This window comes from Elephantulus edwardii, unplaced genomic scaffold (assembly GCF_000299155.1).
Source record: "Elephantulus edwardii isolate Elephantulus edwardi_28Jun2011 unplaced genomic scaffold, EleEdw1.0 scaffold00019, whole genome shotgun sequence".
Lineage (NCBI taxonomy): Eukaryota > Metazoa > Chordata > Mammalia > Macroscelidea > Macroscelididae > Elephantulus > Elephantulus edwardii.
Window position 1 is genome coordinate 9343184 of NW_006399769.1, and position 12309 is coordinate 9355492.

The 12309-nt window shown below is 39.1% G+C and overlaps 1 protein-coding gene across 1 annotated transcript in view; it reads right to left on the minus strand.

The window, feature by feature from the left end:
- The window catches only part of MTA3 (metastasis associated 1 family, member 3), a 222757-nt gene extending 211431 nt beyond the window's left edge, over positions 1-11326 (minus strand). Inside the window, exons 1-3 of the mRNA XM_006882383.1 lie at positions 11275-11326; positions 10799-10866; positions 84-177 (exon numbers count right to left, since the gene is read on the minus strand). Coding sequence (XP_006882445.1) covers positions 84-177; positions 10799-10866; positions 11275-11326 — 214 coding nt within the window. The remainder of the gene's footprint in view (positions 1-83; positions 178-10798; positions 10867-11274) is intronic.
- Positions 11327-12309: the final 983 nt, after the last annotated feature.

The following is a 12309-nucleotide window of genomic DNA, read 5'->3' on the forward strand; positions in this document are numbered from 1 at the left end:
ACAAGTATTTTTCTCTCATAAACAGAAAAAAATGTTAGGTTTTTAAATATTTTTTTTTTAATTTCAAGAAAAAGACAACTTACTTGCATGTTTGTCTGCAAGCATTATAAGAGTGTTGGAAATATCTCGTCGTCTATAAAAGCATACTACTTTTGCTTCCACGTTGCCACTTGCAGTCTAAGAAATAAGAAAAATAAATGTCACCATACTGATTATTAAATTGAATCGTTCATAAAATAAAATACTTCTCAATTATAAGATCACGCCACAATTTATACTGTGCCAACCACCACCGCAGAGCTAAATAATTCAAATTAAGAATGGTCAGGTCAAATAAAACTATAATGTCAAACACAAAATTATTCACTGGCATCAATTAAGTTAAAACAGTTAGACTGTTTTAATGACTTAAGTCAGCCACAGTTAACTCTGATTAGGTTTAATCTAAAAAATTGTAAAGGTCATCTTTAAGATACTTAGTCATATTTCTCTAAACCCATTATCAGAAAAACAAGCTAACCTCCCCCGGCCCTCCCCACTCTCCCCAATAGTGAAGGTCTCTCTCTAGCAGTGGAACAGCCCTTATAAATGATGGGTATAAAGCACTTCCCACCCAAGGTAGTCTATGAATCCATAACAGTCAACATTCTTAGTGGTATTCAGTTTATCTTCACATATGAAAGTATTAAGAACCTTGAGTTATGAATACTGAAGCATAGTTCTTTTTCGACTACAGTCTAGAATACAATCAATATTCAGTTAGGTAGTAATTTACTGCAGCTGAGGCCTGCTTCCTAGTATCCAATTCTCTTTGCATTCTGAGAACTTTCAAGGTCAATCACTGCTTTCACGGCTGCTTATAAAAACAAAGAGATGACAATAAAAAGCTATTGTGATTCCTATTTTCAAATAAATTTGAGAACAAGTTTCTAGAATTTCTCTGTACCTACAAACATATTCAAGTATAAAGAAATAAAAACATGTATATGGTGCAGATATTTAAATCTTGTGAAGTTCAGCAGCAGTATTTTAGAGTGACAGACGTCCAGTGCCCCTGAGTCAACGACATTTGACAATGAGCCTATGAACAACACACTGGAACCTTGCTACATGCTGCACCATGCTCATGATCTCTGTCAGGTTAAGGCCACTGGCAACTACTGTGCAATCTATTGTGTGAGGTCCCTTCTCTTTTCCCTGACAGTCCCCTTTCCCCAGAATGAAGTGGTCTTCCATTTCTACAGAGAGATAGGTCTGTAGAAATATTCCTCCTTAAAATGGAAATACTAAATCCTAACCAAAAATGCTTCTACATTTCATAATACTGTGATCAAATACATCCTCCAGAAGTAATGATCCAGCAATCTGCTAAATGAGCAGGCCAATATTTCCATGTAAATAAAATCAATGGCTTCAACTTTAAGTTCTTTTTCATTTTTGTCTTCCTGAGTTAAAATCACGTTAAAAATTCAAAGCAAGAGTTAGAAAGCATAGTTTTTCTGCCTCATCAACAAGGTTCTACAATAGGGATGCTCCACAAAGCTAATTAAATACTTATTTAAATATGCTTATGGTAGCATAAGGGCTTAATTTCAAATATTCTTTTCTGGCCCATGCACACACCAAAATATTGGCTACTACGTAGTTTATAACTATAGTATTCCACTTTCTCTCTACCTTACACAGACACACAACACTTCAAGCATTCCTGTACCACTCAGATACTCAAATTATGGTCCCCTGCCCAGTATGAAGCCACAACCATGTATAATGAAATAAGTACAGAAATTGAAAGTGAGCATATTATAGCAATTGACAAGAGTTCATTTTATACCTACTGAATCTAATTTTAAAAATTGAGGCTTGTATTTTGTTTTATTTTCTTTTATTGTTTTTTTGTGTGTGTACCGTCAAATCAGATCTGAATGGTACAGGAGGAGATTGTCCCTTCTTCTCCAGCAGAGCATCTGGTGGATTCGAACCACATACCTCTGGGATTGCAGTGCAGCTTCTTGCCACTAGGCCACCAGAGCTCCCTGAGGCTTGTATTTTTTACAGGTCATTTTGGAATTTCATTGTTCTGTTATTTTCTCACTTTTTAAATATTTTCTATTTTTTATTTTATTAAAGTAGCAGTTTGAAAATTTCTAAGTTTCAATTCACGACAAATAGTTTAAGAAGCAATACTCTATATTTAAAAATCTGGTTATTTTTTCCCCTCAGCAAGTGTCTTCTGGGCACCGATTATGTGCCAAACAATGTGCTAAGCACTGAGGTCACCTGTCCTGTCCTCAGAAGGCTTCCTTCTGCAAGGATGCACATCCAAACACACACATCACCTCATCTGATTAATGAAACTTTCTCAACAATTCTCTCTGGTGAAAAGATAAAGATAAAAAACTATTTCTGATTTCCCACAGTATTTTCAGTCTTAATTTCCTTTATTCTTTCCTTTTCCTGCAGACTCTACTTCTTGCTCAAGGAAAGAGTCTGTTGGAAAGGAGAAACAGGTTTGTTTGAAGGTTCTCTGACTTGAGTAGCTCAGAAGAAATTAAAAAATATCATCAGGAGAAGCCCTGTGAGCAGAACATTTTCAGGAGAAAAAAAAAAGGTCATGGGCAAATCCACAGACATAAAGAATCATCAACAATGAACATACATTTCTCCTGAGATGTTCCTCCATTTATGTTAGTCCCTTAAATGTCTATTTTCACAAACACAAAAATATCTTCAAGGAACAAAGGGCTTTTTTTAAGCTCTAAAATCATTACATTCTTCCACATACTCTTTTTTTATTTCAATTTCCATTTCAGAAAGTCTACGGTTTGTGCAGATGGGGAAAAGTATAAAGAAGGACTTTGTTTTGCTAATTTCTACTCAGCTCCCAAGGTTCTAAACTTGGGTTTCATGAAAACCTTTAAGGTACTCCCATAAATTGAGTGCAGAATTGAAGTACAAATGTAGGATTTGGAGAAGATCTATTTGCATGGGACAAAAATCATCAAACTCCCCTGTACCTCTCAAAATATGACAATAAACATAAAAGCAAATCTCAAGGAGCTCCAGTGGCCTAGTGGCAAAGAAGCTACATTGCAATCCCGAAGGCACGCAGTTTAAATCCACCAGATGCTCTGTGGAGAAAGAGGGGCAATCTCCTGTGCCAGTCGGATCCAATTCAATGGTATGTACACACAAAAAAGGTGAATCTCACAGCAACTTAAATGGCTAACAGTAAAATATACAGACTATGATAACAACATGCAGTTGTATTTCACATAATATATACAACACACACACACAAAATCTCACAGGTATAATCAATCAAAAACAAACATGACACATTTTCCTACAAAAATAACTTTCACATTTCTTAAGACTTTATTTTTTTTAAGAAAACTTCACTATTACTTACAAAACGTTTTTTTGTAGCCTATGTGCAAACTCAGTCTTTAGAAGCAATAGCAACACTACTCTGGAACAAATTCAGAAAGTGGCTAAAGAGAACTTACCAACAAGGGTTTTTTGTTGTTTTATTTTTTAAATATTTTTTGTGTGTGTATGTATACCGTCAAATCGGATCTAACTGGTACAGGAGGAAACTGTTCCTCCTTATCCACCAGATGCTCTTTTCCACTTTAACCTTATATTCTTCCCCTGAAAGACAGTCTTTATTTTATCTGAGCACAAATCAGGCGAGAGGAGGAAAGGGAGTATAAAATAGTGTTAAGCTATTTTCATATGTAAAGAACTTAGTTTTGCATCTAAAAGTTCCCAAAACTTTTAGAAGGGAAAATTTAAACATAAATCTGTTACTAAATAAAAGAAATAGTAGAGTTCTGCTAACGTTGAAAAGGAAGCAATTCAATAAGAATTTGTTTTTAAAACAGAAGACCATCCCATAAATGAATTTTCTTTAAAATGATGCTTGACAGCAATTCTAAGAATTTTGTCAAAAACAGTAAATTCTATTTAGAGTCTTGTTAAAAATAGATTAATGTCCCTTCTTTCCCTAACTTATTAGGTCACAGCATATGAGTTACATTTTACTTAAATAAATAACATGGATTTACCAGTCATACAAACCTTCCCATGTAGAAAAGTCCATTTTACGGATCTTGTGGTCCTTCCTCCTTCTCACTCTGTAAGTCTAAACTTCAATGCCCTTAACATCCCTCCCTGTCTCACCTAAAGGAAGGGAGCTCTGTTATTTACTATGCTAAGTCTATTGCTTATTTCCTTCTTATAAGTTAATACAATTTATCAGTTTCTTTATGCCTGTTTATTTATCTTTGCACGTGTTTATCAAATGGAAATAAAGACTCTTTGAGGACAGACACCACCTCTGTCTGGTTCACTGTCCTATTTCTAAGCTTGGGACAATACTTGGTACAAGTATGTGTTTAATAAACAGTTAACGTTTTAAAAAGGAGATGTCTTTTCCCACCTCACTTCTCAGTCTCAGAACTCCGGTGGCCCAGTCCACAGACAGTTGCACTCCTAACCTAAGTGTCACTCATGGCTCTCTGCCAGTTCAACTCTGCCAGCAGCACTGTGAGAGAAAGATGGGCAACCAACATTTATACAACTGACAGTCTCCAAAAACCCACTGCAGGACAAGCTATGAGCTGGCTGTAACTCAACAGAAATAAGTCTGATTTTTCCACACAGCTTCAGAAATACTTAACCTATTTAAGTGTTTAGTATTTAACAAGTCCATCTGTTCTTATTTACTAAGACTCCATCCATTCTTTAACATTACAGTTTCATCTCTTACAGAGTTACAGTTCAGTTATCCCAGGTCCCTGAGGAATACTATTATAGTAATGACAGCTGAAAGCAGGCAAGGAGGAGTAAGGAAGGGGGGGAACACTTTACAAGTGAATGGTAGGTAATAAAAGGGAAAAGGAGTGTGAAAGGATTCAGATTCAAGCTACAAGTATAACCCTGTGTGCCTCATAAGGATTCATGATTTATCTACTTTAAAGGTTTTAGGTTATTGTGAGACTTAAAAAAGATAACAAATGTGAATCCTCAGATTATATGCTTTCACAGCACCATGCTATGACATTTATAAAGCTAGAACTGCAATTCTACTTTTATTTGTGGGATCATTTAGCCGATGTCTGCCTTCCCTGCTAAATCACTGTTCACCTTTGCATCCCTAGTGTAGCTAAAAGTGTCTGATGGGTAGTAAGTCAAGAAATATTTCTAAAGTGAATTAATCAAAGAAATTTACTTTTCAAACAATAAAGCCATGTACAAGTGTTAACATCAGACATTTGAGAAATTAACAAATATTTAATTCAAAATAATAAAAATGCTGTTTTGGTTACTACCACTATGTAACAGGTTTGGGGGTCAGGGAGTGTTATGCCTCCCTCTTCATTTTTGTTTCTCAGAAGTGTCTTGCTTATTTGGGGTCTCATTCCTCTCCAGATAAACTTAATAATTTCCCTTTCAATCTCCTTGAAAAATGAATTTAGTATCTGTATTGGTACTGTGTTGAATATATAGACTGCTTGGGGTAGGACTGCCATTTTTACAACATTGAGTCTTTCTATCCATGAACAGGGCACATTTTTCCATTTCTTTAGGTCTTTTATTGTGTCTTGCAGAAATGTGTTATATATTGTTGGTGGGATTGTAAAATGGTACAACCATTCTGGAAGGCAGTTTGGCACTTCCTCAAAAAGCTGAACATAGGAATTCCATATGACTCAGCTATTCCATTACTTGAAGTACCCCCAAGAAAATGAGGCTCAAACAGAAGCTTGTACACCAATGTTCATAGCAGCTCATTATTCACCATTGCAAGAACATGGAAAGAGCCCAGATATCCAACCACAAATGAATAGATTGAGAAGTTGTGGTACATTCATTCATACAATGGAATACTATACAGCACACAGGAGCAATCATTTTGTAAATTACTACCTAACTTGGGAGGGACTGGAGAGAATTATGCTGAGTGAACTAAATCAGTACCACAAGGAGAAATACTGTATAAAATCATTATTATAGAATGAGTATGAGGATCCAAGGGGAGACAGGGTGGAAAAGGAGATGGAGAGAAGTGAGGATGGGCGAGGGGGGTGGTGTTAATCATAAGGTTGCACAATTCAATGGGTGAGGGGGGTGAAGGAAATGGCAAGGATCCTTTGTGAAAAACAATATATTTAAACTTTGTAAATAAATCAGTATAAAATATTTAAACAACAAAAAACAAAAACACATAAAAATGGTCCAGGAGAGTGGTTGAACCCCAGAGACCATGGTCTCTAGTCATCCTTCAAATAACAAACAAAACCAAACCCTGTGGCTCAACTTTCAGAAAAACAGGCCTATAATGTGACAGTGACCTCACCAAATTGCTATGGAGAAATGATGTCAGTTTGAGGACTAAGACGTGTCTGATTTAGGGCATGATCTATTCAATCCCTCACTACGCATCTGAGAGCTGGACACTGACTACGGATAGCAGAAGAACTGATGCCTTTGAGCTGTGGTGTTCGAGAAGAGTGCTGAATATCTCATGGTCTGCCAAAAGAACAGTTATGTCTCGGAGAAAGCACAGCCAGAATGCTCCCTGGAGACAAAGATGACATAGCTTCAACTCACATACTTTGGGTATACTGTTAGAAGAGGCTATTCTCTGGAGAGGAACATCATGCTTAGAAAGTTATCAGTGAAAGAGAGACCCTCAACCAGACAGACTGACACAATGATTGTCGCAATGAGCTCAAGTAGGTCAGAGATTGTGAGGATGGCACAGGATAGGACAAGGTTCAGATCTATTGTTTGTAGGGGCACTACGAGTAGTACTCAACTCCACGGCACCTAATGGCAAGAGGTGACAGGTACCTAGCTTACATAAGGAATACTGATGACAATAACACCAGGACAGTGACTGACACAGGAGGAAAATGTCCATCTCTCTCCCAAGGAGCAACTAGTTGGTGGATTCAAACTGCCTGCCTTTGGGTTGGCACCACAAGGCCACGAGAGCTCTCTTTTTACCAACTATGGTAGTAGTTATGTGTCATCGAGTAAACTACAGCTCACTGACCCTATGAACTAGAGATCTGAATCCAGTCCTATCCTATACAATCTTCATCAATTCTGACACACTTAAGCCCACTGCTGTAGTAATTGGGTCAATTTATCTCATGGAGGGCCAATCCCTCCCTCTCTTGCTGACCTTCCACCTTTCCTCGCATAATGCCCCTTTCCTACCCCCAAGTACGTGAGACAAAGCTTCGCCATCCTGGTCTCCAAGGAGTAATCTGGCTGGACCTTCTCCAAGACATATTTGTTTCTTCTTTTGGCAGTCTGTGGGTGATTTACTATCTTCTCAAAGGCACTGATTTTTCTTCTATCATCTTTATTCATTGTCCTGATCTCAGACTTAGAGCAAGTGATTGAAAAGACCTTTCCCACTAGGCCAGCCTAAAATAATCAACTACATAATATCAAAAGAGCCCTAACTGCCTAGGTAGGAAGAAGGAAGAAAGGAACGGGATAGAAAGATTAAGAAAAAGACAATCACAGAGAATAAGTGGACAAATTGTAATTATACTGTGGGTACTGTAAGTAATGTCATGAAACAGAATAAGTACAAATGGTTGAAAGGAAAACCAATCAGCTTTGTAAACTTTCACTCAAACAAAAATACAAATTAAAAGAAAATAAATATTTGGGAGCTCTGGTGGCCTAGTGGCAAGGAGCTGCAACTATAATCCCAGAGGCACACGGTTCGACTCCACCAGATGCTCTGCCGGGGAAGGAGGGACAATCTCCTCCTGTACCAGTCAGATCTGATTTGACAGTACACTCACACAGAAATAATAAAATTAAAAATAAATAAATAAATATTTACTGTACGCCTAACTATGTAGTAGGAGTCTCTAGATGGTATAAAGCTAATAAAAAGCTAAAAATTGAAGTCCAAGAGAAGCCTGCAGATCTACTTCTGAAAAAGCAGCTGATGCAAACCTGCTGCAGTACCCATTCATGACACACATGGAGCTGCAATAAATCAGAACAGACCTAAAGACAGCTGGTCTATTTAACTATGTGGCATCCACTATTCTACGGCATTTAGGATACATCAGTTGAGCAAAATAAACATCACTGTTCTTTTTATGTTCCATCAAGTCGGAATCAACTCACAGCTGAACTCCAGCAGATTTTCAGAAGCTATAAACTCCACAGGAGGAGACTGCCCATCTTTCACAGAGCAGCTAGCTAGTGGACTCAAGCTACCTGTCTTTGGGTTGACATGCAACTCATTATAAGTAGGCCATCAGAGCGCCCCCCTAAAACTATGACAGCTTACATTTTAGTATAGGAAAACAAGCAACGAATGTAAGCACAATCAAGTATATTTGACAATAAAGGATTGCTCAAACATCATCATAAATTATATTTCATTAATCGTAATCAATGCTATAAAACAAAATGTTTGAGTGATTGATTTAAAAAAACCAATATATGCAAAAGTTTACTTAAATCATAGTAAGTGAAAGAATAAAATAAACACATCATCAGTCTATTTGGAAGTGATAAATGCACTGAAAAAGGGCATGTCATGGGGATTAACTGATACAAACTAAAGTGGGAGCAAAAAGTCCCTGGGAACCACAAATGTTTTGTTCTCAGTACTACCTTACAGGTTGTGGCTCAAATGCACCTATCAGTGCCACAAGGGAAAGGCCTGGCAATCTGCTTCCCTGAAGCCACTAACCAAGAAAATTGCAGAATAGGTGGAATAGATTTTACTGCCACTAATTTAAAGTGGGTATATGTGAGGGAGCTCTGGTGGCCTAGTGGTAAGAACCTGCGCTGCAATTCCAAAGACACCTGGTTTGAATCCGCCAACTGCTCCAAGAGAGAGGGATAAGCAATCTCCTCCCATACAATTACTGCCTCTGAAAACCCACTAGAGGGTCATCTATGGGTTGGTTCCGACTCAATGGAACAAAACAACATGCGAGAAACAGCCAAGAGTGCATGTACAGAATAAGCACTATGGAGAAAAACAAGAAAGGAGGTCAGAGAGGGACAGTTTTGAATCTGCCTAATTAACTTTCTAATTAAACTGATGTAAGGCATAAAACCTTGAGCCATACATCAATAAAATAAATGAGAATATCAACAGTTCCCAACCACAGACTGATCCAAACAGAGGCTATTCTATGTATTAACTGTTGTTGTTGTTGTTATGTACCATCAAGTTGGAACCCACACATAGCTGAACCTCAAGAGGCAGTAAATCGCATGGGAAGAGATTAACCATCCTGCATCACCCAGTAGCTGGTGGATTCAAACCTTTGGGATTGCTGTGCAGTTTCTTACCACTATTCATTGACAGTCTCAAATAATGTCTGTAGGGCATTCTCAGAAGCAAACCAAGATCTCAAGGCTCTTTAAGCCAAAAAAAGGTCAGGCTGAACCAGCCTGGGACTGGTTTCCTGGGACTCAGAACTGGATGAGACTGGTTCACTTTAGGAAGAGATATTAACTTGATGTTACATGCAGATTAGTTTCAAAGTTTTTAATTCTAGGATTCTCACAAGGTACAGAAATAACCTTCAAAGTGGTATGGAAGAAACCGAAGTATCATTAGAAAGAGAATATATTAGTTTATGATTTCTTTGAATGTCATTGTAAAAACCTATTTACTGTAAACAATCATGTATCTGATGTCTTGGGATCCCAACAATTAAGTACAAAAACTAAATGTAGATGTTTGGGCCTAAAGTTAAGTCATTGTATGTTACTTGTCTGTTAGTTTTCTGTACTCAGATAATCTGAGGGTTGCTGTGATACTGAAAGCTATGCCACTGGTGTGTCAAATGCCATAAGGGTTACCCATGGTGGACAGGTTTTAGCAGAGCTCCCAAATAAAGAGACTAGAAAGTGGTACTGGCCATTCACTTCTTAAATAACAGGTCTCTAAAAACCCTATGATCAGTAGAGGGATATGGCCAGTTATAGCTGTTGTGTACCACACAGTAGGAACTGACCATAGCTGACCCTGGGGGGGGGGGGGGGGGGTTTCAGAGGCAGTTAATCACAAGGGGGGAGACTGCTCATTCTCTTCCCGCAGGGCAGTTGGTGGCCTCGAACCACATGCCTTCAGTATTGCAGCACAGCTTCTCGCCATTTGGCCACCAGAGCTCCCTCGATATAGTATTAGTATTGAAAATTAGTCAAAGTGAGGAAATTTATTCTTTTTTTGTACACAGGGTTGTACTCAGCTCAACAGCACCTAACAACAATAACAAGTTACACCGAAATCCCATTCATATTAAGACTATTTCCTAGCAACCTCCTTCAAAAACTGAAAAGATAAAAACTCACAAAAAAAAATAATAAAATTATGAACCTATAAAAAAGTGATTATTTGAGTTCTAGGAGTTCCCTCTTTTTGAGGGAATTCTGGCAATCACCTCCCGAGCATTTAACAGCCTCTGAAAATCTACTGGAGAGTCAACTGTGAATAATCAGCTTGACCAAAGAGGTGAGGTCAAGGACCAGAGGAGACCTGCAGACTTGAGATACATAACTAGGAACATCATTTAATACCAATTAAATCACACCATTATAACTGATATTGAACAATCATAACTGTCTAAATAACACTCAGAAGACTGGACAACTGTCCCACTCCTGATTATTCCTTCCTTAGAATCTAGAATGAAAAAAACACCTCTTCTACTCCTTACCCAATTATCCCTCAATGGAAACCAAATTGTTTTTTAATATTAGTACGAACAACACTCAAGGGTATATATACCTTATTGAGTTCTTCTATTCTTCTGATTAGGTATGGGTTGCTGGAGGAATTCTCAAAGTAGACATAATCTGTAATGAAAGGAAATAAAAAGCATAATCTTTCCAATAGAAAGATCACATCTGTCAATCTACAATTTCCAATATCAGGAAATTCACATTGAAAATTAGGCATCTAATTCTTTCACTGGGGAAAGGAAATAGCAACGCAGCTCTATTTTACTCTCTCTTCTGTTACCTCCTCGCAGACCCTTATTATCCTGGCATTTTCAGTCAGCTGATATTTTACCAGGTCTTTCTAGACTTTTGCCCCACAACGAAGTATCTCTCAGCCTCTTCATGGAGAAGTAAGAACTCACTGAACAAATGTGTTTCTATCCCGTAACTGTTTCCACATCTACAACCCTCCAAATTTGCCCTGGAGTATATTTCGCAAATAAAAATATTGTCCTAAAACAAATTCACAACTTTTAGACAAACCAATCAGATGGGCAGAGGAGGTAAGAGGAATCACACTGACAAACTTTTCCATGGCTGCACCTGGGAAAAAGAAACCTGTGGGGGAGGGGCCACTTTCTGCGAGGCAGAACACTCTGCATGTGACTTAAAATTTTTTCACCCTTTTACCATATTTAATTCAGACCCATTTAAGGTCTTGTTACAACGAAATCGCTGCAGGCTTTTAACAAAAAAAAAAAAAAATCAAAATTTTCAAGTGTGCTTTTCCTCTAATAGGCTCACTGGAAATTTCCCACTGTGTGTTTATTTCATAGGCAGGACTACATTGTTATTGTCTATCTTAGTGGCTCTTTCCCCATCTCTCCTGTAAAGTGGCCTCATTTGGCCATGCCATTCTCACTACCATCCATCAGGAGCTCAGCTAATGAGCAGAGAAGGAAGAGCAAGTCTCATACACAAACACGCCACTTATCTGAATTATTATTTTACCAGGAAAGAGGGAGGAGGGCGTCGCGAGTAGGGAGAAAGTTTGTTTGACCTTATTTCTCTCTTCTGCATTAAGCCTGAGAAGGAGGCAGAAAGCAGAGCAAACGTCCAGCCAGAGAGCAAGTCGCCGCTTTTGGCTGCGAATGCTGGCCCCACCAAGCCCCAGTCTTGGGGGCTGAAGGAGAAACAGAGGGGGGATTGAGGAAGGGGAGGTGAGGGCCCTTCCCCTGCGGGCAGGCCTGCCCAGCTGAGCCCCCAGCGCCCTCACCCCAGCCTGCGTTCACCCTAAAGGGATCGACCCCCTCATCCTCTCCAAGCCTCACTGACCACAGCCGTGCGAGGCAAAGGCTGACCTGTTCGGGGGCTCCATGGCCCCTCACCCCCGTGGGTGTTTCATGGGGGGAGGGGGTCTAATAATTCACACTCCCAAGTAGAGGCCTCCAGGCCCTGAAACGCCGGGCGAGGGGTCAGGCTGCGGTGGGCCCCGGTGCCGCCGGGCCCGGGGCTGGGGGTCAGAACGAGGTGGGGGTGGGGAACCCCCCGCGGGCCCGCGCGCCCCCCGCCGCCCCC